This window comes from Microtus ochrogaster, unplaced genomic scaffold (assembly GCF_000317375.1).
Source record: "Microtus ochrogaster isolate Prairie Vole_2 unplaced genomic scaffold, MicOch1.0 UNK4, whole genome shotgun sequence".
Lineage (NCBI taxonomy): Eukaryota > Metazoa > Chordata > Mammalia > Rodentia > Cricetidae > Microtus > Microtus ochrogaster.
In genome coordinates, this window is record NW_004949102.1 from 11,610,939 (window position 1) to 11,637,635 (window position 26,697).

Genomic DNA, 26,697 nt, shown 5'->3' on the forward strand with positions numbered 1-26,697 from the left:
ATAGAACTGTGAAGGGTTGTTCACAGCCACCTGTAACTGTTAATTCCACAGGATCTGACACTTTCTTCTTGGTACCACACACACACGCACAAATATATACAGCATCCAAACACACACATAAATAAAGACAGAATAAATCTCTAAAAATTAATCAAAACCATGTGGATAACTTGCATCCTAGCTTCACAAAGGATACCCTCAAATTTCTACCTCACATGTGGACTTTGGTGTACAGATCCACAGGCCTCCCATCAAATAACCTATTCTAGATCAGTGATGAGAGCAACCTACCTAGCTCAGACCCAGGAGGTGCATTTCCTTGCCTATACCCCCAAGTCCTTTGGCCTTTTTAGCATCTCGATTAGTATGTATTATTCCCAAGGAATAAGACAAGAAAAGGGCAGGATCTTTTCAGACACTGGCACAGGGCCACACTCAGCTATGTAGGACACAGGACACAGACCACACTCAGTGATGCAGGACACGGGACACAGGACACACTCAGTGATGCAGGACACGGGACACAGGACACACTCAGTGATGCAGGACACGGGACACAGGACACACTCAGCTGTGCAGGACTCAGGATACAGACCACACTCAGCTATGCAGGACTCAGGATACAGACCACACTCAGCTATGCAGGACTCAGGATACAGGCCACACTCAGCTCAGATCAGTCAGGCTGATCCCCAAGCAGAAACCCCTGCCCAGCAGGGCTCTGCCCCCAGTTACCTTGTAGATGATGCCCCCTGTGGCAGAGCATGTCAGCATGTAGTTGCCCTCTGAGTCGAAAGCGAAGAGCCGGCCCCTGGGAACTTGAACCTGCTTGTAGCCACTGTAGCCAGACAGGACAAAGGGGCCAGTGGCATCTGAAGGGAGGCCATGCTCAGACACCTTGAGGCCACTCTTATGGATGTTCCACTGGATAAACTGCAAACACAAGGCACCACAGGGGCTCCCTCAGACACTCGTACAGAGGCTACTACCCAGGCTCCCTTGGAGCCCCCAACAGTGGCCACCACCTAGACTTGGGAAGCAGTGATTGGCTGGGGTAACTGCCTCCCTCGTCAGCCCCACAGCCCTGAAAAAGGCTTTCATGGGCAGGAGGCAGACCAAGACTGAGGGGACCACAGTCCACCACTCAGTCCCATCTCATCAGAACAATGAAGACATCACATCAAAGCTCAACCCTCCTCTTTCCTCTGGTTCAAGGGAGGACAAGGGACAGCCACCAGCTTTGCAAGGCCTTCTGGTCTCTTGGGTGGGGGAGGAGTGCCTAGAGTCTCTGGACCTTGGAACAAAGTATGGAGGACAGATGGACAGATTCCAAACCCATTTTCAATTTCTCAGCAATACAACAGTTCCGCTTGTGAAATGGAGAATTAACCATCTACACTGTGGACCAGCTACTTGGCTTCCCAGGGAGTCCTACCCACACAAGAGGGTGTGGAGCTTTAACTTAAAAGCCCTACACAGAGTTTTCAAAGGAAGGGTCGAAACAGGACGTTGTGGTACACATCCGTAATCCCATCCCCAAGAGGCTGAGGCAGGAGCATCTTGGAGCCAACATGGAGAACACACTAAGGTATGGTTTCAAGATAACTTAGGTGAACATATAAATAAATTAATATAGTTAGGTGGGGTGGCTCACATCTGTTGGACCAGCATTTAAGATGCTGAGGCAGGTCTGTCCCAAGTTTGAGACCAGCCCTTGGCATAGAGAAAGATATGATCTAATAAAGAAATAATTGTTTTGTAGTCACTGTTTCCATGGGGAGCAAGAACAGTATAAAACATGTTCAGGAGGGCATAGGAGACAGCTAAGTCTTTCTTCCACCTCTGCCTACCCTCACCTTCTGTCCCAGGCCATTGTCATTGCTACTTCATAAAATAGCTCCCACAGAGGAAGTCTACAGAGGGCATTGCCTTATACTGCCTTAGGACACGGGTTTCTTTTTTATTGCTTTGGGCTTTGCTCAGACCTGTTTCCCGCTAGCATGCTGACTCCAGCCCCCACAGCAAACTCCACGCATTGTCTTGTGACCATGACCACAACTCCCCAAAGAATCTCTTCCCCTAAATGTGGCTCCATCTACAGTGAGATGAGTCAGTTTTGCCACAGCTCGGGAAAAGGATATGAAATTCCCATCTACGAGAATAGCCAAGTCCCACTGACCTCACTGGACCCCACAGAGATGCTCAGTGACAGACTTCTACATATCCCTCTTTTGCAGGAGATGAAAAGGAGGCCGAAAGCAGCCCAAGGCCACAGAGCTCACCGATGGTCCGGCCACCGCTAAATGCCATTGGCGCCTACCTTGCCGTCCTCACCAATGCTGTACACAGCATTCTCATCACAGCTGAACTCCACGGAGTAGACTTCCCCGAAGTGGGCCTTCCAGCTCATGGCACACTCGTGCTGCTGCATGTCTGGGAGAAGGAGACATTGCTTAGCCGCAGGCCAGACCTGGAAAGGCTTCGTGCACAGCAGGGCCCCCTCTCCTTCTGTGACAGCTGCTCTAGAGGACATGGGCCTCCTGGGCCAGAAAGTGCTGACCCTGCCAAGGCCGCCTGCCTCTGAGTAGCCTCTTGACTGGGCCAGAGGGAGGACTGGGGTCCTTGGGGACAGCTAGAGCTCACCTGTGGGGCCCTGTAAGTCTAGGAAGACATTCGGATCCTTCCTACCAGACCGCTATAACTGGCCCCAGGACGCCTTGGGGATTGTTATATAGGAATCACCTTACCCCTTGTAGAACCTAGGCCTGTCTCCCCACCTTACAGCAAGTCAAAAGGATGGCACTGTTCTCCTGTGACCTCTTGCATTCCACACAGGTGACAAGGACTCAGGTGGATCAGCCCAAGGCCAAAGGACTGCTGCGCTCTGTCCCCTCCCACAGCCAAGCAACAAACTGTGCATTGGGAACGCCTGGGCTCCAGCTAAGGAGGGGACCAGAACAGCCACAGCACAGTATACATACCAAAGAGCCGGATGACACCATCCGCTGCCCCGGTGACTAGCAGGTTCCCATTGTGGTTGAAAGCTGTGCAGTTGATGGCAATGGGCTCTGGGTCCAGTGAGAACTGGAGCTAGGAATCCAAACAGGAGCACTGTTAGCAGACTAGTCCCACACAGAGCCCTGCTGCATGCCCCCTGCCAAGGCCTGCTTCTGGGGAAAATGGCCTGAGCCTCTGTGATGTGCTCTCTGAGAGGTAATGTCATTGGGCCTGTAGACACTCTAGAGTCCCCACTGAGGCACTAATCCAGGTCAGGGCAGTTAAAAGTAACACGTATCTCAGCAGCCCATGCTTTCCTTCCTGAAGCAGACTCCAATCTAAGCCTTTATTGAACACTCCCGTTGCCATCAGGAACTAACAATCCAACTGCCCTTCACTACGGGCAACCCTGAGGACAGAGGACACACACATCCCAAAGCTGCTCCAGTCCCTCCCTATGAAACCCAGCATCGGCACAGGACCTAACAAAGCCACCTCAGAAGATGCAAACGACGTCTACTAATCTGATAACACGAGGAACGCCATTTCCAGCGATACAGAACCCTCCTGGGACTAGAACCGCAAGACCGACGTTAGATGACATCAACCACACGCAGGCACAATACTGAGCTATAAACAAAGGGACCTTCCGAGATCAAAGACAATCGGAGGGCAAGCGCCCGGCGGACTAGAGAACGCAGTAGGCAGGGAACACTGAAGCCCGAAGCCCAAAGCGAACAGTCTGGCCAAATGTAGTGTCAAAAAATTTCCACATGCTGCTAAGACTCCGAAGAGCAACATCCTCCATGTAAGAATGAGTTAGAACGTCACAGAAAGTACCAAGAACGCAGAATCACAAGCTGGTGTGGGTTCACAACCAAACTCACAACCCCTATGTAGTCTGAGAATGGATTTCAAAGTTGCCAGTTGGTGGTGGAGCCCCTGGCAGAAGTGAAAGCAAATCTACTCCAGAGGAGTGCACCTCCCAGCAACAAGGCTCAGAGCATCCACAGGATGAAGGGCCAGAGATGGGGACCTGAAGCAGAAATTCACAGGACACGGGAAGTTAAGGGGAGAGAAGCAGGCATCCGGGGAAATGGCAGGGAGCAGCAACTGGATGGATTTCCAGAACACTGCCAGACTTTCAACATGTCTAACAGAATGCCAGAGGGCGAGGGCAGAAGAGGACACAGTAGCTGTGTGGGAGGCTGGTGCTGCAATCCTGGAAATGAGAAACAAACCTGACTTGAAATGACTGTCCCCACAGGCTAATCGGGGACAGTGGGGAGGACATGCGTAGTTAAAGCTGAGGAAGTGATGTCATGAAGACAGAAAATGAAACAAAAGGAGAAGAGTCCTAAAAAAATACATGTCAAACTGGTGTTCCAGAGGCAAGGGAGAACCAGGGAGATGGGAACACTGGAAAGAACATGCCTAAGAATGTTCCAGAACTGGACAAAGACACAAAGCCTTTCATCGGGAAACGGAACAAACCCAAAGCTGCAATTTTAATTTTATTTATTTATCGAGGCTGAAATTTCTATTTTATTATTGTTAACATTTTTTGAGGCAGGATCTCGTGTATTGGAAACTAACCTAGAACTCCTGGTCCTCCTGCCTCCACCCACTAAGTGTTAAGTGTACAGACATGCACCACCACCCCTAGTTAAAGTTGTTTGTTTTTTGTTTTTTTTTAACGTGTTTTAACTTAGAAAACCCACACTGAGGGTCGGGCAGTGGTGGCACATGCCCTTAATCTCAGCACTCGGGAGGCAGAGGCAGAGGCAGAGGCAGAGGCAATCTCTGTGAGTTTGAGGCCAGCGTGGTCTACAGAGTGAGTTCCAGGACAGACTCCAAAGCTACAGAGAAACCCTGTCTTGGAAAACAAAAAAAAAGGAAAGGAAGAAAGGAAGGAAGGAAGGAGGGAGGGAGGGAGGGAGGGAGGGAGGGAAAGAAAGAAAGAAAGAAAGAAAGAAAGAAAGAAAGAAAGAAAGAAAGAAAGAAAGAGAAAGAAAATCAATCCACACTGAGGTACCCAGATCAGACCTCAAATAGCCAGGCAGAGGAAAATGAGCTATAGTGAGAGACAACCTCTTTGTTTCAGCAGAGGCCACCAGAAGAGAAGACAGAGCCAGAGAGCTAGGGGGTGGACCCGTTTCTAACTAGAATACAGAATTCTAGAAAAACAGATACCCTGTGATTCCACACACAAAGCTTGAAGCCTGTGAAGCAGACACTCTGATGTGAGTGTGTGTGTGTGGAGGGGGGGTATCTACCCATGTGCTAAGATACCTGTGAAACTGCTTGGAGACAGAAACTCAAAACTCAAGACAGGCTGTGAAAGAGGAAGGCAAGAGACGCCGGAAGGGCCCACGCACGCACCAGGACTGATGGCGCCAACAAGATGGCTCAGTGGGTAAAGGTACTTTCCATCCAGCCTGACGACCTGGGTTCAATCCCTAGGACCCTCAAGGTGAAGAGAACTGACTCTCCCACAGGTTGTTTTTTGGTCTACAGACACACACACATAGACATACATACACACACACTAAACTTATATATATATATATTTTAGTTAAAAGAACTACTTCCAAGTGAGGAGCCCATGCCACTGCTTTTCCCATTTTCTTCCATTTTATTCTAAGTATTTAATATTTAAGGTAAAAACTGAAATCCCTAAGTAAACTTAAGGGTTATGAATCCTGCTGTGGAGAACTTTGGGGGAGAACCTCAGAGTGCCAGTAGAGAAGCAGGACTAAACTGGTCCAGAGGACAGACATGTTTAGGAAATGTCCCTAGTGACATAGGACAACGGTCAGCCACACTGGCTGGGGGAATCGCCCGATGTCTAAGTGGGGCATATTTGGCAGGGAGTGTAACTGAAGAATCCAGGGTGGTCTCTAGGCTTGAGAGGGCTGCGAGATGTCCCCAGTGGGCACACAGTCTGTTTCTGCAAGCAGAAGCTCGGAAGTACAGCCCACACATCTAGAAATGGGTCCCTCTCAGACAGGACTACTAGGAACAAGGTAGGCACCGTAAGCACGCGCTACATTGAAGCAGGGGAAATACCACCACTTCCCTCCAGGGCTATGGGAACAACCGCCAGCATTATTATCCTGGAGGAAACAGGCCCTCAGCTCCAGGTGGGCCATGCGCTCAGTCTCCTGACAGCTGTCATCCCTGTCCTTAGTACTTCAGGCTGCTCCCGTGATTCCCATGCAGCTTTAAGTTACCAGTGGGTAGGAGAAAGACCGGAGCCCTCTCCTAAAATGTAAGCTATCTAGCCTGTTGGTGGGTTCTGGGTAACCCAAGTCAATGGCACAACTCCATTGCTCATAATCTGCCCAGTGGGATATGACACTTTTCAACACTTTTTAAAACCTGGAAATGTTCTCACAAATCAAAATCCTCAGGCGAAAGCACTAAAGGGAGACGGCGCTCATCAAAAACACAGGGAGCATGGGCAGCGTGCCGCTACACACGGTGCCTTCCAGGCAGCCTACCCAGCCCCCAAAGACCCGCAGGCAGGTCCTGTACCTGCTGCTTCATGGCTTTCGTGTCCCACAGCAGCAGCTTGCCAGGAACCTGGTTCGTGCCTTTGCTGCCAAGGTCTGGGGCCAAGGAGTCCGCCTGGGAGGTGAGGCTCGGAGCTGCAGCTGAACAGACGAAAGAGGCCCCACTGGGGCTGCAGGCAAGAGACAGGATTCTGCAACACACACAGGCCAGGGTCAGACAGTCACCAGCACAGGCCCTGAGGCCGTGACTCCTGGAGGTGGGGTCCACAAAGCAGCTGCAGGGGAGCTTCTAGTGCACAGGGAGGCTCCTGCTCACCTGGGCATGTCATCGCTGATGTTGATCTCACAGAGGTTCTTCTTGGATTCTGTATCATAAAGACGCACCGTCCCCACACCGCTGCCCAGCAGGAGCTGGAACAAGAAGAGGCAGGAAGGTGAGGAGGATAGCACAGAAGTCAGGGAGGACCACCACGGTGAGAGAGGCCCACTGCTGTATGGTGCAGAGCTGGGCGAGCTGTATGGGCGCGCTCCTTACCCACTCATCCAAGCAGCCAAGGAAACTCTGGCTACAATGGACCTCATTTAAAATGCCACAAACAGGGGCTGGAGAGATGGCTCATTGGTTCAGAGAACTAGCTGCTCTTCCAGAGGACCAGGTTCCAGTCCCAGCACCTAGATAGCATCTCACAACCATCTAAACCAGGGGATCTGATGCCCTCTCCTGCCTCCTCAGGCACCAGGCACATATGTGGTGCATAGACATACATGCAGACAAAATAGAAAATAAAGATCTTGCTTTGTTTAGTTTTTTGAGATAGGGTTTCTCTGTGTAGCCCTGGCTGTCCTGGAACTTGCTCTGTAGACCAAGCTGGCCTTGAACTCAGAGATCTGCTTACCTCTGCCTCCTGAGTGCTGGGATTAAAGGTGTACCACCACCCACCTGATTAAATATTTTTAAAAAAAACGTCATGAAGACATCAAAGCCAACCTTAAATAGATGCAAAACCCAGGTCATGTGCTTTGATCTAAATCTGAGTGTCCTGGCAGCTTGGTCCCCAGCACTCTAGTGTGAAAGGGATAGGAACTGAAGACGTGGGGCAAAGTAGAAGGTGGTTAGACCACCGGAGGCATCACTCTCGGGCGAGATTGGTGATGGGCTCAGAGTGAATGTGTTCTCTCTCTTGAGAGTTGTGGAAACGCAAGCTTTGCCCCTATCTCCCTTTCTGGCTTCCTATCTCGCCAGGGGATCTTTCCCTTTGGCATGAGCTCCCATCATGATGCAGGTGCTGTGGCCAAAGGAGCCTTCACAGAATAGCACACATGCTGGAACCATGTTCTAGGACCTACAGAACTGTGGGCTAGATAAACTTCTTTCCTTCATAAACTATCCAGTCTCAAGCACGCTGTTATAGCAACAGGAAGCAGACTTCTATGGTGTCTGTGATGAGGAGATACACCCAGAAATATTCTGGCTGGTTACCTGAGACCCTTTGACCTTTTCCCCCCTTCTTTCAGGTTTTTTTTTTTTTTTTTCGAGACAGGGTTTCTCCGTAGCTTTTTGGTTCCTGTCCTGGAACTAGCTCTTCTAGTTCCTGGCCTCGAACTCACAGATCCGCCTGCCTCTGCCTCCCGAGTGCTGGGATTAAAGGCGCATGCCACCACTGCCCAGCCCTTCTTTCAGTTTTAAATCCCAACTGTTCCAGCCCTTCCTTTTGCTCCAATTTTCTCTACCCTTCCGTAGGCCTGGCCCTGGCCAGTCTTGGGGCCATGGTGACTGTTCTATTTGCCTTTGCAGGGATAGCTCTGGCCTGGTTCCATCAAGGACTCCAGAATACATGGAGTATATAAGTATATAAGGTCCCTGCCTCTGGGACCATAGGACTCATTTGAATAAAAGCATAGAAGAGAATAACAGAAATCAATGCCAGAGCAATCCAGGCCCGGGTATCCCCAGGAACATCAGCTAGGCAATGGCCTCTGCACCCACTTGGCAAGCAAACACCAGTTCAGGGACAGCCCTGACACGAGGGCAATTCCTTCCTGTGTTTTCTAGACATCTGGAAAAAAACAGTGCCTGTCTCTTCGGCTGCAAGCAATCAATTTTAACTCCTTAACTGAAAACCCTCTCTCAGATAGGAAGTCCACTGGGAAAACAACACTGGGCCTCTCCCAGGGCAACGGAGCCTGTGGGAACCACAAACCAGAACACTGTCCTCTCGCTAACATAAGCTGCTGCTCTTTGAGCCAGGACAGGCAGGTCTCAGCCAGAGCAGAGGGTGTATTAATAACAAATCAGAAACACGGTGGTCAGGAGGACCCAGGAGTCTCCTGAGACAGACCAGCAGACAGGATGGAGTTTTCCAGTCTCTAGGAGTAACTTCATGGCCACCTGGGCTACTCCTAGATGTATGGTCCTGGCCCCCGGACTGGTGGCGACCGGAGGGGAGATTCAGCTTACCTCATCAGCTTGGCCTGTCAAGAGCCTGTGAGAGAGAACGTCTGAGCCTGGAATACAGAGCCAGCTCTGCATGCAGTGCCTCACTTACCAGCCTGTCTCGCTTGGTGGCCCACTCCAGAGACAGCAGGGGTGACTTAGAGATGGAGGACGCCTTGGTCTGCATGATGGGGTTGAAGGACCACACTTTGATGACCCCATCCACATCTAAGCTGGCAACTCTCCTACCGGAGCAGTCCACTCTGTACGGGACAAAGGGAGGCGTTATTGCCCTGGACCCATCCTCCAGGGCCAACAATGATACCGTCATGGTTTCCCAACTTCCCAACTGAATCACAGCCAAAGCACAAGCCCTGCACTCAGAGGATAAGTGTGAACAACTCTAGAAACAGACATCCACCCAGGAAATACGACAGGGCACCAGACACACGGCTCATCTTCCTGAGAAAAGCAAGTCAAGATGCTAACTGCATAAGCCTATAGACTGCCTCAGAATCCTGGAACCCACGAAGTGTGGAAAAACCAGTTCCCAAGAGCTGTCCTTTGACCTCTATACGCATGCACACGTACACACACGACGAGCACGCATATGCACAATAAGAAATACACAAATAAACACACAAATGAAATACCAGTACACACAGTGCCGTGCAAGGCTGTGCCGGGAACATGGGAAAGGAACAGCTGCAGTCTCAGAGTGTGCCCTCAGGGCACCTGCCATCTGAGATGTATAGCTTCCCCCATTAGCTCTAGATCAAGCCAAGGGCTGAGTACAAATCAGGACTATCAAAACATGAAGCTGCCTGCGCCTTGCCACCTTGCCGGCACACTCCCTCAGGGTTGTTCTTCAAGGCCACGCTTTCCTGATGTTTAAATACACACTTACACATAACAAAAAATTCCATACAAACACTAACATAAAACTGAGTGGTCTGACGGAAGCCACCACAACAGCAGCACCTAGGCCAGCAGGACTCTAATGACCCTTCAGGGGCATTTCCTGCCACCAGCATTCCCGCACACTGTCTAAAACCCCAGCTCCTCACCCCTCAGCCCACCTGCAGTGCATGATGGATGAGTGGTGCTCCCCATACTCCTCCTGGCTCAGCACTATGAAAGGCTGCTCGGGGCGGCCTCCCTCGGAGCCTGCTGTGGACACCCGGGCCAGCGGCTCCACTGTTCCCGTGTGGAGTTCCAGGCTGGGCTCAGCTTCTGGGCCGCTGCCTTCCGGCTTCTTCTCTGCACACTGTGAGCAGCAAAGCAGAGACGTGTCAGCTTAGGAAGGGTCTCCTTCACCACACACACATACCCTAGGTGACTACGGGTGGTCACTACTCATGAGGTCAGCTGAGCCTCCAGAGCTATGCACAGCTCCCCTGGGAGAGTCAGGTGCCTGCTTCCTGGGAACTGCGATCTCCTCACAGGCCCTGGGTGGGGAAGAGGGCTGGTCTTGCCCTCTCTGATGGGGCTCAGCATGACCATGTCTCAGTGCTGGCCAGACAGAGGGTAGTGTCTCAGTCAGATTTACTATCGCTGTGATGAAACACCATGACCAAAGCAAGTTGAGGAGCAAAGGATTTATTTGGCTTTTGCTTCTACATAACTTTTCAAAATCAATAGGAGTCAGGACAGGAACTCAAACAGGCCAGTATCCTGGAAGCAGAAGCTGGTGCAGAGGCCATGGTAGAGTGCTGCTTACTGGCTTGCTTCCTATAGCTTGCTCAGTCTGCTTTCTTAAAGAATCCAGGACCACCAGCCCAGGGATGGCACCACCCACCAAGGGCCGGGCCCCCCCAAAACAAACAACAAGTAAAAAAAAATGCCCTCGAGCAGTGGTTCTCAACCTGTGGGTCACGATCACATATCAGAAAACCTACATATCAGATGTTTACATTATGATTCATGACAGTAAAAAAATTACAGTTATGAAGTAGCAACGAAATACTTTTATGGTTGGGAGTCACCAAAACATGAGGAACTGTACCAAAGGGTCACAGCATTAGGAAGCTTGAGAACCACTGCCCTACAGGCTTGCCTACAAACCGATATTATGGCGGTATTTTCTCAAATGACTCTAGCTTGTGTCAAGTTCACATAAAACTAACCAGAGCAACCAGCTGACCCCTTGTCAGCTTGACACAAAACACATCATTGTTAAACCACACCTTTCCTTTCTTGTTCGTCCCCAAGATCATAGCAAAGACATCATATTATAAACAGTCCACAAACATAAAAAGGTCCCACAGCCTTACAAATCGAAACACTTTAGAAGTTGTCTCTTTAAAAATATCTAGTCTCTCTTAAAATCCAAAATCTTTTTTTAAAAAGCTTAAAATCTTACAGGAGCTGTGAGCTCCTATAAAACAAAACCAAATTAAATACTTCCTTACTTCAAACGGGAAGAACCAGGGCACAGTTGTAAACTGAACAAAGCAAAAATCAAACTCAAACGGTATAAATAATTCAGTGTCCAACATCTGGGATCCATTCATGATCTTCTGGGCTCCTCCAAGGGGCTTCTCTGGCTCCGCCCTCTGGTAAGCTTTAGCAGGCACCGCTCCGCCGCGGCTGTTCTTAGCGGTTGTTCCATGGTACCGGCAGCTCCAAATTGTTGGGGTCTCTGCTACAAATGGCCTCTCTTCATGGTGCCAAGCCTCAGCTTCTCTGCATGACCCCTTCAATCACAGGGCTTCAACTGTTACTGAGGCTGCATCTTCACCAATGGCCTCTCACAGTGCCAAGCCTCAGCAGCTCTCGGCAACCCCTTCATGCCTTTAAAACCAGTACCACCTGGGTGACTCTTAACTGCTGAGTTTGCTACCAGATCGAGGTACACCTTGGCCATCTCTGGAACACAGCTTCTGGCGGTGATGCTCAGGAAACATTTACCGGAAGGTTTCACCTCAGTGACGTTGGTCTCTTCATAACCACAGCTAACTTCTCAGCTTGAGCTGACCAGCACCAACTGTCCCAGCATGGCAAAAATGTCTGTTATGGTGCCAGTCTTTTGTAAACCACAGACAGCCCCAGCTTGTAAATTCAGTCCCAGGTGACCAGAACCACAGAATCTTAATTCGAAATAGCAAATATTCAATTTAAGTAACTGTCAAGTTTTCTTCTGAGACTTCACAAGCCAGGCCTCCATTGTCTGCATTTCTCTCAACATTCATTTCTTCCAAGCACCCACAGAACAGCTCACCAAGCTTTGAACACTGGATGGATCTTCTTGCCCTGAGTTCCAAAGCCCTTCCACAATCCTCCCAAAAATAATATGGCCAGGCCTGTCACAGCAATACCCCACCATCCTGGCACAAGTTTCTGTCTTAAGTTCTGTATTGCTGTGAGGAAATACACGAGCACAGCAAGGCAGGAGGAAAGGGTTTACATGGCTTTCACATCTCACTGTTCATCACTGAAGGAAGCTGGGCAGGAACCTGGAGGCAGGAGCTGATGCAGAGGCCATGGAAGGGAGCTGTGGGATGGCCAGGCTAACAATGGGTCAAGCACTCCCATCTCAATCACTAATTAAAAAAAATGTCCTTCAGGCTTGCCTCCAACTCAATATTACGGAGGCATTTTCTCAATCAGATTCCCTCTTCTCAGATGACCATAGCTTGTGTCAAGTTGACATAAACCCACCAGCACAGGTAGGGAGCGGAGCTTAACGAGAGGTGACTGTGGGTAAGGAAGCCTCTGTGCTGAGTGACTCATGGCTTATCCCTGACTTAATGATGATGTCACCACCCCACTTACAGCTGTGGACCCTGGACTGAGACAGAAGCGAGGCACCTTAGGCTGACAGAGGGGAGAACATGGGTGTGAAGCCAGATCTGTTGAAGGGCCTTGGCAGTGTGCCTATGCCAGCCAGCATCTCCCCCTCATAAGGGGACCAAGGAATCAGAGGACAATGGCCAGGCAGAACTCAGAGGAAACCCAAAAGGTGCCTCAGCAGCCTGGGCACCCTATACCTGGGAGGAGGAGGTGGAGAGCAGCTCCCTCCTCTCCTTGCCATGGTCCTGCAGACGCCGTTGGCGCTGATGTGTCCAGCTGGCTTCTCCAGGCACCGGCCCACTCAGAAGGCTCTTCCCATCCTTGGCCCCAGGCACTGGGTCCTTTCCCTTGGTAGCCTAGAGGATGAGAAGCAGGCTGTGAAAAGTCTCTTCCAGGCAGTGACTCTGGACCAGGAAGGATGCAAAGGCCAGGGAGCAGTTTCTCTTCCCCCCAGCTCTCGGGAAAGACCGTCCCAGGCTGCCTGGGCAGGAGGTTCAAACCAGCCAGGCAAGCCTCCAGACTGAGCTCCTCCTTGCCAGGTCACCTGCTGGCCTCAGCCTGCACTTTCACCTGGACAGAGGAAGAGAGAATCCTTCCGATTCAACAGGAATCATCAACTTTTGTTACAGTGAAGGAGTTTAGTACTTACTAGCAGGCCAGGTTCTGCACTGGGTAATAACAGCAGTCATATGTAACAATATTCGGACAACATTAAGTATACACACGTACACACACACACACCAGCCAACCTTTTCTAGAGTGGGGCCAACTACAGACTAAGCTCACTACTGTGAACAAGCAATAAAACAGGGTGGGGTGGGCTCAGTGGCAGAGCGCTTGTCTAGCAGGCAAGCAGACTCAGATTCAATATCAAAAACAGCAGAATAAAACAAACAAGAAGGCCAGACCGCTAAATCATTTGGTTTTAACTACCAGACATTTTTAACAGAACTTATCTGGAACTCAAGGATCTCTGTGTGAGATAAATTAGAACGGAAAGGCAATGACATTTTTCTGGCTTTTTCTTTTCATACCAAGAGTGATAAGGTCTAAGCCCACAGCAATGAATGAATTTTACTAGATGAATCTAGTCATCCCCACCCACCCCAAGACATGGCTGCCCTTGGCATAGCAGCAGGAGGTGAAGATATCAGTGAGCTGGGAGTGCTGGGGAGCACCAACCTCATGACACATACCTACCATTCTCCTGTTTACTGACCCAGAGGGCAAAGAGCAACTCCCAAAAGTTGTCCCCTGACCTCCACACCTGTGCTGCAGTACATGTATGCACATGTCTGTCTGTCTGTCTGTCTGTCTGTCTGTCTCTCTCTCTCTCTCTCTCTCACACACACACACACACACATTTTTAATTTTTTTTTTTTTCGAGACAGAGTTTCTCTGTGGCTTTGGAGCCTGTCCTGGATTTAATTTTTTTTTTTAATCTGCACTGAGATTCCACTTTAGACACACCATGCTGGCAACATCTCCAGGGTTAGGGAGCAGATGCTGCTGGGGAGGCTATGGAGAGCCTAACGGAAATAACAAAATGAGAAAACCCAAACGGAGACAGTAGGGAAGAAAGAGGTCATTATTTTATCCTTCAACTGTCCAGTGAGGTAGGAAGTGGGTGGGGATAAAAAGCTAAAACACAGGTGAAAGTGAAGCCACCATACAATGACAGTAAATACCTTCAGACAAATTCCTAAAGTGCCAGCTGAGATACAGTAAATACCTTCAGACCATTCCTAAAGTGCCACCTGAGATTCTCCGGGTGGACACTAGAGTGACAGAAGGTCCTGGAAGAACTGCACTCACTAGATGATGCCCCTGCCCACCGGGAGATTCAGCACCTAGAGAGTTTCTTGAATTCTACCATGAAGCCTCCCTCACACTGCCTCACGTGACGGCAGCCGGTAGTCTGCCGAGGCCCTGGCTACCGACAACTAAATGAGTGTCTGAGCTGACAGCTAGATGAGGGTGTGTCTGCAAGGACAGTTCTGACATCAGCCGCTCGTCCTATGACAGGGTGGCTCTTCCTAACCCTAACCCTAACCCTAACTATGTTCTGGGTTTCATTTTCTCAGGCTTTACAATATTTGCATACGTGTTATGAAATATCTTGGATGTGACCCACATCCAAACATGAAATGCATTTACGCTTATATACTTTTTATGCACATGACAAAAAGATAATTTTATGTAATGGTTTTAAATGTCTGGGGATTTAGTGGTAGAATGCTTGCCATCATGCACACAGCCCTGGATTTGGCCCCTGGTGCTGGAAAACAAATAAAACCAAACAAAGAAAAACCCCGCCCTGGATAGTTTGTATTCCACATTCTAGACTACAGTGAAATGACCTACATAAGCGGAACTTCTGCTTGAGGCACTACTGTTGACAATCTCATTTAACAGAAAGTCAAGGAAGTGGGGAAAGACCCATCACACTGGGCTCTTCGTGGACTTAGAAGCTGGCTGGCTATGCTCACGTGACAGAAAGTCTTAGGGAAAAGTGCCTCCACTAGGATGTGTGAAGAAAAAGAGACCGTAGCACAGTGAGACACGGGCTATGGCTTTGGGAACACATCTCAGAATATCCAGAAGGGAAGAGTGCCCCTGTGTGGGACAGCACATCTGAGGCAAGAAAGGGTGGCCACTGGATGTCTGAGACGAAAGCAAACAGTTCCAGGAATGAGGGGTTCATTCAAGCCATAAAGGGTAATGTAAACCTACGGCACGTGTGAGAACAAGGGCTGCAGAGATGGCTCAGCCACGCAGGCATCAGGACCTAAAATAAAATACAATAAAGCCTGGCGTGAAAATGTGTGTTTATAACCCCAGGCTGGGGCAGCAGGGACAAGAGATCCCGAGGGCCTGCTGGCCAGCCACTATCCTATTTAGTGAGTTCCAAGACAGTTGAGATACCCTGTCTCCAAGAAAGGTGGATGACACCCACAGTTGTCCTCAGAACTCTATGTGTGCACAGGTACACCTGCACACACAGGCACCTGTGCACACACAGCACAGAAAGTACTAGGTAAGCTAAATCTCAGGCTATGCAGAAGCCCTGACAACCATAAGCTAAAGACACGGCTAGGGACTTGGTGTGGAGCAGAAGAGCAAAGGAAGGAAGGGTCTATTATGGGTTAAGATTGCATAGTCGACAGGTAACAGATAAGGCAGAAGCACTTCTCTTCCATGGTTTTTCCCCTCCTGTCTTTGCACATGGAGAATCTACTGACTGCACTCATGACTGTTGCCCTCCAGACAAAAAGACACATGCTGGTCTGCTATAAACCCCAGGAGCAAGAATGGCAGCTATACGGCTCGGGCATGGCCCATGTTGGTTCTGAAGGCTAGAAATGTACCAGTAGCTGTGGACGGGTCCTAGGAAGGTACATGCCCGTGAGAGACAGTGTCTGTTCCTAAGACGGGCTTGGGAGAGAGTGTGAGAAAGGGGTCTGCTCAAGTGGAGGGGCACAGCTGAGGACAAGGTCTGCTGTGGTCATGTGCATCTTCAGATACTGATCTGAAACCACAGGAGCAGTTACCAAAAGGGCTGCACCAAGCAGCCACGTCAATCTCCACATGGCTGCCCGTCACAGTAGCCACGGACCACAGGGGAGCCCGCCTCTGGACAAGAAGTGGACAGTGCCTCAGAGGGAGCCAGCACTGTAACTCTCCTCCCTGCTCATGTCCCCCATACACGGGAAGCAGTGTCCTGTCCTCTTTCAATGTGTGGTGTTGAGGGTGCTCCATTCAGATGGCCACTTACAGATGGTACAGAGGCTGCTAAGTCTCTGGCGGAGTCAGAAGCCCCCTCCAAGACCTCCCCAGTCAATGCAGAGCACCCAGCAGGAAGACCCCAAGAGAAGGTGGCTTGAGGGTAAAAACACTTGTCATGTAAGCCCAATGACTGAGTTAAATCCCCAGAACCCATGGTGGAAGGACACCACTGAAGATTGACCTATGACCTCTGCACAGGTGCCATGGTGTGTGTCCCTGTGCACAGGTGCACACACAACAATAACAACAACAATAATAATTTTATCTTTTAAAAGAAAACCCAGCAAGAAATAAAAGGGGATCCTCCCTCACAAGTCAGGAAGGCAGGGGGGTTCATCCAACACATTACCACACAGGGGCCCCGAAACTTCTGTTTTCCAAAAGGGTATTAACAACGGGTATACGGTAATATAAGAAGAGAGGCCTTTCAACAAAAGAGTCGTTGATACCAAGAGAACACAGGCCTAAGTGTTCTCAGCCGCTGCTGTGGTGGGAACGAGGCACCAATATGGCAGGTGTCTGTGGGAGGCAGCTGCCCAGGAAGCACTTTAGTGAGCAGGTAAATGGGTGTCTAGCTATAACAGTGTGCAACCTTAAAAAATGCTTTCTGTGACATAACTAGTCACTGGACATTTTTAAGGACAAACCTAAGTAGTGGATGGGCTGGAGGTTGCTCAGTGGTTAAGAGCACCTGCTGCTCTTGCAGAGAACCCCGGTTCAGTTCCTAGCACCCAAAAAGGGCTTCCCAACCATTTACAATTTCAGTCCCAGGGTATCCAACACTGTCTTCTGGCCTCTGCAGGCACCAGGTATACATGCATGCGTTGCGTATACATACTTGTAGGCAAACACACATAAAATAAAAATAGATCTTAAAAAAACAAGTGGATTCCTATAACACTCAAATGTTCTAAATTCTATACAGTCATCATCTCCCTGGCTCCCAACAGGTCAGGAGAGGCGTCTGTTGCCTGCCTTTTGTGATTTGCTCCTTCTGGAGACAGATACACCATGTCTGGTCAGTGCCTCAATAGATACAGAAGGATTTCAAAATCAGACAGTTCTTCCTAGAGAGCTGGCCAGCCTTGGTGTAAACAGGTCTGACCTGAAGGCCAAGTCATCCAGAAGACAGGCATCCTTTCCCTTCCTGCCCAGCTCCATGGACACAGGCCCAGGCTAGCATCCTTACCACTGGTGTCCAGCAGGCAAGAGGGGTTTTGAAGAGGTTGTAGGTGTTTGTTTCAGGAGAGCTAAATAAGGGCTATCTCCATATCAGGTAATTCCTACCAGTGCCTGTGGCTCACTAAGTGGGTGGGAAAGGCCCAGATTTATTGCTCAAGGGACGCATAGGCAGAGCAGAAGACCCGCCTGCCTGCTATTGTTGACAGTTGTTGACTCTTGCAGTTACAGAAGACTTGGGGAACTGTGGTTTTATAGCTACCCCCCCACACACACACTCCCAATTTTGCCTCCAGATTTCTGCTGAAAGTCTGAAGAGTGTGTGTTCACAATGGTACAAAGGCAGAAGCAATTGCTCTGCCCTGTGATCACAGCACTTAGAAGGTTGAGGCAGGAGGATTGCCGAGTTTGGGGCCAGCCTGAGCTACAGTGTGGGACTCTATCTCACTAATAATAATAATAGCGATAAGAATAATAATTCTATGGCCATTTCAGTAACGGTGACCATAATTTCAATGACCTATCATGAGCAGGCAAAATGCAGTGAATAAAATTTACAATACTATATGTATTGTATACATATATGAATAATATGTGAATAATATTTAAACTAGGAAGGTCTAATAATTTTATAAGTTGCTCATTTAACAATAAAATACCATTTATGTTTTCTGTGTGCTCGTCCTTGAACGGCAAAGGAGAAAAAAGAATTCTGAAATGGCCATGGTGATAGAAGACGAACCCTAACATGCACTGGCCAAGCAAGTGTGGAGCCCCATGTCAGGTTCTACGGAGCCCACAGGAACATACTGTCACGCCACAGGAAGTGCTCCTACCGCCAACTGCATTTGACAGCAGTGAGAGAGACATCTACAACACTATCTGAACATCAGTTATGACAAAAGGACGGAGACACTAGAAAGTCATCCCCTCCCCGTGAGGGAGGAACCCCATATGTAAGGGATGTCAAGTCATGGCAACTGGAGTAAACAGAGAGTTGGGTGGACAGAGAAGCTCACTCAGAAAGAGACGGGATGCTCTACACAAGAAGCCCCAATCTATGTAGCCTGGGAGACAAGCTAAGGTCATCGAAGGCGAGTTAAAGAGCTTGTACTAAGAGTTACTGGCAAGAGAATGTCCAACTTAGATGGCAGTGAGAACCAAACACAGGAAACTCCATTCTGATGCCCAGTAGGACGGGGAGAGGGAGAAGTCTACCCCAGCTCTAAAATCATGTTGTTAACTTGAACCTCAAATCTACTAGCTATTTTTAGAATTAAAACAAATGCTGAGCCTAAATAACCTACCTGCTGTCAACTGAAAACAACCAAGGAGGACACTGAGGAGATGGCTCAAAGGGTAGAATGCCTGCCTTTTGAGCATGAGGACCTGAGGCCGGCTCCCTAACACACATGGTGAACTCCAGGCTCACTAAGAGACACTGCTCAAAAAATAAGAGCGACAGAGAATAGACACTTGATGCCAATCTCTGTCCTCAACACACACACACACTCACTCATGTACACATGTACTGCAAAGAGACATATACATACAAAAAATTAAAAATAATAATAAAAAGAAAATGACTTGGTCAAATTTTTTTTTTCAGCGTGTAGACAGCCATAGTCTCCATTTAAGGATCTGGAAAACGCACTGTGAATATACAACACAGTGATCAAACTTTGGTTCAGTTGTACTTTAGAGGCAAGCTAACAGATGCTTCCGTGAACATTGTACATTTTCACCCTCACCTTTGTCTGTAAATTGCACAGAAGAAAATAAGCCATTAATGTGGGATTCCCCCTCTGTATGATGTGAATACCACTAGTTAATAAAGAATTGGCTTTGGGCCTATTGCAGCACAGAATAGGGCAAGGTGAGAATTCCAAGCAGAGAGAGAAGGAAAGAAGACAGAGTCAAAGAGAGAAGTCATGTAGCCACTGCAGGAGACAAGACGCCGGACCCCAAAGAAAACCTTACCAGTGAGCCACAACCATGTGGCGATACACAGATTAACAGAAATGGATTCATTTAAGACATAAGAGCTAGCCAATAAGAATCATGAGCTAATAAGCCAAGCAGTGTTGCCATAATACAGTTACTGTGTGATTACTTAGGGTCTGGGCGGCCAGGAAACAAACAAGCAGTCTCCATCTATAGATCGGTGTGCCACCACAGGGCTGACTATATCCACATGAAACCTAAAAAAGCTTGGAAAAGAATTCTAGACATAAAAGAACAGAGTTAAGCACAACTCTGGATGGGCCCTGTTTGCTGGCAGTGAGCAAGGGTGCTGCAGCTCCTTTAAGAGAGGTCTTCCTGATTCAGCATTAGCAGAAAAAAAAAAAACAAAAAACAAAAAACCATGCAGCTTCTTTAAGAAATGGCGGCTTCCTGGATCATGATAGTTGCACATACAGCTCTGGCTCCTTCAGGAGGCCAAGCACTTAAATGGGGTCTGTGAGCAGCATGTTACAAATTGCTTAATGCTGACATAGACCCGTTGCGACCCTGGAGCTGGGGCAATGTGCATGGCTCTCAGAAACAGCAAACATGCTTCTGCCATGTTAGACTGAGAAGAGCAAGCAGTCAGAACTGCAGAGTTGGTCCTAGCCATGCCTGCTTAGCATTTTAAAAAAAGAAAGTGCTCTTAGTCAGAAAATAATTACAGATGTGCAATAAAGACAGATTCAGACAGAAATCAACCTCTAAATGGGTCACGGTATTGGATATGTATATGTAGGCCGGGGAGAGACAAATAGTTATAAAAAGAAGTAAATTTTTAAAAAAAAAAAAAGTAAAGTTTTTAAAGAGAGTACAGACAGTCATAGATTAAAAGAGTAAAGAAAAATAAGCCACATAAACATGGAATATGCACAGAGAGTCTAAATTATGTATATTATTGTGTTTTCTTTGAATTTTTTTTTTTGACAACAGAGAGATATTTGATTCTGGGGACTTCTAAGCTAAACCAACATATATACTTTAAAGGTATCTCGACTTCAAAATTTGGGTCTAAGGATATGTTGTTTTGGAAAGAGGTTCTACTTTTGTTTCTACAGAGGATGAGAACCTGTGGATTTCTTCCAGACTAATTTGGTTTGATGGAACAAGACACCCTAAAAGGTCTCCACAAACCCCATAATTACTTCACCCAACAAAAATCAGGAAGCAATTTAGAGAGAACTACACCCAAATTCCCAAATATTATATATAAATGTTTGTTTACATATAAAGGGTGATATGCTATAGAGATGAATACTTTGCATTGGTATGGATCTTGGTTTATTGAAACAAATTTAAGGTCAATTTTGTTGTATATATATGTATATATATTTCTGCTCTTTATTAAGTTATTGTGTTTGTGCTGCTCATTTAAAAATGTAATGTATAATTGAGAAATACAGGTCAATAGATAGTCATTTATGACAGTCAAATTTGTAGTTATGTTATTTAGGTTTTCTAGATGTACAAAGATCTATTTCAGATGGATAGTTATTCTTCAAACCTTCCAAAAATTAACAGAATATGGCATTTAAAATGTTTAAGAACTTAGACTTTTCATGACAACGAGACTCATCTGTCCTGGCAGCACCAATCTACTTCAAGAGGATGATGGGCATCGAAGAGGCTCCTTATAAAGAGTTTGCTGGCCATTTGGGCAAGAAACTGCTCTTGCCTGGACTGCTTGATGCTATGCTGTATGAACTGGACATGCAGGACCCACAGAAAAATGACTGCTGAAGTTGCCTGAAGGTGAGACAGTCCTTTGGAGTTCCTGCTTTGCATTGGTATGAATCTTGGTTTATTGAAACAAATTTAAAATGAAAGAAATGTCAGACATTTTGCAGGACACAGAAGAAAGCAACTGATGAACTTTGCCAATACAAGGCCTAAGAGAGAAGAAATTTCCTGCTTCATAGAAAAGTCTGCCAGATACTCTGGGCCTGTAGGCTGAAGATGGGTACCCCAATGTTACAGAAGAACTTTGGGTGACTGTCCAGGCAGCAAGATGGTCTCTGTCAATTCTAGAGTTTTGGAAGTTGCACTTCCTGTTTACTTAGGTAATATAATATCTTTCTAGAGTCTTTGATAGAGTTGAAAAATAGTTATAGTTTTCCTTAGTTATGATAAAAGATAAAGTAGGAAAATATTATAACTATAATTATTGCTTGGTAACTGTTTTGTTATGTGTAATCTTGCTATGTTAGAGTTAAAAACCTTCCTTCGTATTTAGACAGAAAAAGGAGGTGATGTGGGATTTCCCTCTGTATGCTATAAGTACCATTGGTTAATAATGAATCTGCTTTGGTCCTTTTGCAGTGCAGAATAGAGCAAGGTGGGAATTCTAAACAGATAGAGCAGGAAAGATGGAGAGTCAAAAAGAGAAGCCATATAGTTGCTGCAAGAGACTGATGCTGGGAACCTTAACAGTAGGCCACAACCACACAGCAATACACAGACTACCTCTGCAATAGAAATGGGTTAATTTAAGATATAAGAGCTAACCAATTAGAAGTGTGAACTAATAGACCAAGCAGCATGGTAATAATACAGATTCTGTGTGATTATTTCGGGTCTGGGCAGCCAGGAAACAAATGAACAGTCTCCACCTACACATCATGCCATTCAAACTTACTACATGACCCATAATTCCTACGCTTATCAAAACCATGGCCACAGGCTTATCCAAAGCAGTCTTTGTGTTTGCTTTCAATCTGAGTGAAGCTGGATTTCAAGAGACTCAACGCTCCACCCACCATCTATCAGGCTTCTAAAACACTGCTCGCTGGGAGAGACCCAGAAAGCAAACAGTAGAGCTTGTGTAGCTGCATTCTGAAAGAACAGAAGCTCTACTTGTAAGATCTGAACTTTCAGAAAAGCAATGGCAGAGGTAGTCCTGATTGATTTATGACCATCTCCAAACTTCAGGGATGCTGAGGTGACTGTCACACAGCATTGGCAGTCCTTGAGATCTCAAAGATGATTCCTAGGACCTTCAGGAGTCCAGTTCCTTCCAAAATTTACTGGTTAGCCTCTGCTGGGTACTTCTGAGACCAAGGGCAGCTCTGTTCTTCCCCGAAGGAGTCAACACTACAAACTATCCCAAGCAAACTGGGGAGAGTTTAGATTATCTGAATAGGAAACAATGAGCCAGAAGTAAAGAAAGCTGCCTGAGTCCAGGATTCAAGCTGTGTCCCCCAGGGTCCTGCTCAGTGTCTCCAGCTCAACAATATTAACCCATATATAGTCCCGTAGCCATCTGGTGCAGGATCCCAGCTTGCTGGACACAAGCAGACTCCACCACTTGCAATCCAAGCCAAGGAGGTGGAGAAAGAAGGTATAGACTAGGACAATCTGCCTTCTCAGTAACTAGTAAAAACACTTAAGAAGAAAAAATCAAGGTCTAAAATAACCCTCGAGACTTTTCCCAAGTATGCTACGTGGGCGCTCTACTGAGCCACATTGCCACCGGGTATTCCCAAAGGCAGTGAACTCTGAACTCTGTCTGACAGACTCCACTAGGAAACCCCTCAGTGGGACTCTTGGCTACTCTGGACATAAGCAGACATCAAAGGCCTCTTTCCATATAGAAGTAAGGTCAAGGATGGTAGAAGTCCTTTACAGAATCAGCAAATGCCAACGTTTATGTGAAAGAAACAAACTTAAAATGTACTGTTTGGCTAGCACTTATTTATATCACTCAAAATTCAAAATTTCCAACTGTTGCATTTCACATTTGAGCTTTCCAAACACTCAAAACCCCTTATGAGTTCACGGGAAACCGGAGCAAAGGGAAGGGACCCTTCCAAACCTACTCTCTGCTACCGTCTGTCACTTCACTCATAGAGAATGGCACACGGAGAGTTGTCACAGAGGTGCAGGGGAACCGGAGGGCACAGCTATTTGGGGCTGGGAAGTCGAGACTGGGAGCCTGAGACTCAACAAGCTCCACCATCAGCAGCATGTCTGCGTACACTCTGTCCTCCCTCCTCCATCTCAACATCATGCCCTGCACTGCCAGCCAGGGGGAGATGGGAAAGGGGCTTCATTAGGATTTGCTGGTTTTTCCCCTCAGTTCCTCCTCTATGGTTTTATCTCTGTTCTTGTCCTGCAAAGATATCACTGGTCTAAAGGGTTGGGTGGAAGAGGATACAGGGAAGGAAGGAGAAAGAAAAGGAGAAATAAATTTGGGATCCCATAGCACATCCGAAAATTTGGCCCTGAAGAAAAGTACCCATGCATCCACCTGTGACGCGGGCACTGCATGAAGGCCTGGGAATGAGACGGCAGAAGTACCCTGACAAGGACTACAAAGGCAAGGCCCCCACTTACCTGACTGCTGAGGGAGTCTTTCTTGGCTGAACTCTGAGCCTGAGGGGGGCCTTGGGCAGGTGACAACCTTGAAGGGCTCTTCTTACTCTGGGGCAGCAAGGAGGACAGGAAGCCCACTCGAGGTGACTGGGAGAGGGAGGCAGTCCTCTGGCTGCACACCATGGCCCTGGCCAAGGAAACACACCACAGCGTGAGGGACTGGAGGGCAACAAGGAAGACTCAGGAACACACAACTCCTGGCTGAGGTTAGTGACTGAGATCTTAGCTAAGGTCTGAGGCCTGGGCTTAAAGGTGGCACGATCTTTGCTACCGTTTCCTGAATAAAGAACCAGAAGTTCATCTGGCCTGAAAGGGAAGTCTGCAGCTCTTAGGGAGACCCAGGAAAGCTCAGAATGCCTTGTCTGAGGACTACTGGCCACACATGTACTGAGCACCTAACCATGTTCATCCAAACGGGGATGAGCTGGGGCGAGACGCAATGGCATACAACAACTTAGCATGAAAAAGTGCCTTTAATATGCATTGGCATAGTTTGAGACTATAAGGCTACATAAAATATACCACTAAAACCAACTCTGGATGTCTCCTTTTACTTTCTCCACGCATCTAACAAAAACCTCAGTCCATCCCTGATTGGCACTTGCCTTCCAGCTACAGAGCCTACTATCTCTCTCCTATCTCGGACTTCTATTTTAAATGGCTGTTTTTTAAAGGTCACTCAAACTCCTATCCCATACTGCCTACTTCTTCACACCCTCAGCAGCTTCTCCTGAGGAACATCCCCACCTCCGGTGACCAGCCCTTCCATCCTACGGAGCAGTTTTGCTGGACTCCGCCATCATGGACCCTGACCCAGCTGTGCAGTTCTCCAAGCCGGGAGAGCCTTACAGAGTAGGGGCCTCGTGTATACAACTCGGAACCAGGTGTGCCACAGACCTCTCTGGCCACTCTCCCTCAGCAGACACGGGGGGCCACCAGGGAGGAAGTCAGTGTGAAGCTGAGACCACAGAAAGAGGAGAGACGGAAGGGCAGAGACAGCAGCCTCCCCCACCGACACTACACCGTCGAGCACACTCACAGCTCCGAGTCCCCGAGGCGGTCCATACTGGAGACGTAAGGGGGCAGCTTGTGCTGGACCAAGGCCTCTTCCTCCTCCTGCTGTTGCTCTTCCTTCTTCAACCGATGGATTTCGGCTTGCAGTGCAAAAAGCTAAGGAGGGGCAAAGCGCAGTTAGCCAGTGACCTCATGTGACCTTCCCTAGACAGGCCAGGCCACATCCAACCCCAGCTGTAAGGAGCACTCCTGTTCACCAAACAACAGTGGGAAAATGAGAGAGTCACGGCTGATAATGGATTCTAAGGGTTGAGAAAGTCAATCATCCTTAGACATCCAAAACCACTGGTTTTTTTTTCTCTTTTTTTATCATTTGATTTACTTCCTCTTTATTGCTTGACTTGTTTCTTCCTGAATACACTGGGGGAGGGGGGGGATCCTGCTTTGATGTTTGGAATCTGCAAAATGGGCCTTTGAAACTTGCAGAGAAAAACATTTTTTAATGCATTATGTTATTAGAGCATCTTTAGCCCTTGTCTGGAGACAACAATCCAATAATCTCAAATCCCCAAATAGCTTATAAGCTTCCTTTTCCCAAAAATATCACAGACACAGGACTTCATTTCAAGATGGGGAGACTCCTTAGGCAAAATGTAAAGGCAAACACAGGCGTCGTGGAGCTAGTATTTTGTCAAGTACGTAGCTGAATCAGAACAATTCTATCGGGGTTATAAACAGTGTATGTATGGCTACCTAAGGAAAAAGACTGGGAAGATAATTGAGAGACAGGGGCTGGAGAGAAGGCTCAGCAGTTGAGAGTGAGTGCTGACGTTGCAGAGGACCTGAGTAGCCACATCAGGTGGATCACAGGTTTGTAACTCCAACTCCAAGGGAGCTGACATCCTCTGCTGGCCTACATGGGCACCCACACCCACAGGCACATTACACACACACACAGTTTCAAAGAAAAAGAGATGAAAAGAACCAAGGTGTGCGGTGCTGCAAAATGCACACTGTCTTTTTTTTTTTTTTTACAAGTTTGTTCTTGCTGCCATATTGCTCATGCAGTACATCTGACTTCAGACATTAATGGCACTTCTGGTTATCAGGGCTGGCATAGCCCCAGAGCCCCAAGTTGGTGACTCACTGTTCATCTGAGAACAGTTCACCTTTTCTCTATTTAACCAGCTCTCCACTGCTACCCGAAAGCAGAAGTGCTTCCCAGCTTCCGACCTGGCTCAGAACAAACCTTCTGACGGAGAACTTCATTCTCTTCTTGAACCTGGTTGCTCCTCTGGCACTCTGCATCAAAGTTCAGGATCACAGGGACCGGTGCACAAAGTTAAAGAACAAGTCTGCCCAGAAAGATTTCAAAGTCCTTCCCAGAGAAACATCCGAATATGAGCCACAGAATGGGCATTGTGGGAAGGAGCCTCTTCCAGTCAGTGGGTCTGCTAATTCAGACCGCCTGACTCCTTTGGACTCAGAGACACATGACAAACTGCCTGGCCAGCCCTTGTATAAGTCATAAATGCAAACTCAGACATTTTCCCCCAGCACCAACAGTGAAGGGCTAATGGACTACACAGTCTAAGCTTTAGTAAG

General features: G+C 47.9%; 1 protein-coding gene across 1 annotated transcript in view; it reads right to left on the reverse strand.

The window, feature by feature from the left end:
- The window catches only part of Wdr91 (WD repeat domain 91), a 35,059-nt gene that overhangs the window by 4,614 nt on the left and 3,748 nt on the right, over positions 1 to 26,697 (reverse strand). Inside the window, exons 4-14 of the mRNA XM_005365812.3 lie at positions 26,342 to 26,424; positions 25,118 to 25,248; positions 24,040 to 24,205; positions 12,936 to 13,094; positions 10,026 to 10,213; positions 9,059 to 9,209; positions 6,829 to 6,923; positions 6,535 to 6,703; positions 2,982 to 3,090; positions 2,321 to 2,433; positions 736 to 933 (exon numbers count right to left, since the gene is read on the reverse strand). Of these exons, the coding sequence (XP_005365869.1) occupies positions 736 to 933; positions 2,321 to 2,433; positions 2,982 to 3,090; positions 6,535 to 6,703; positions 6,829 to 6,923; positions 9,059 to 9,209; positions 10,026 to 10,213; positions 12,936 to 13,094; positions 24,040 to 24,205; positions 25,118 to 25,248; positions 26,342 to 26,424 (1,562 nt within the window). The remainder of the gene's footprint in view (positions 1 to 735; positions 934 to 2,320; positions 2,434 to 2,981; positions 3,091 to 6,534; positions 6,704 to 6,828; positions 6,924 to 9,058; positions 9,210 to 10,025; positions 10,214 to 12,935; positions 13,095 to 24,039; positions 24,206 to 25,117; positions 25,249 to 26,341; positions 26,425 to 26,697) is intronic.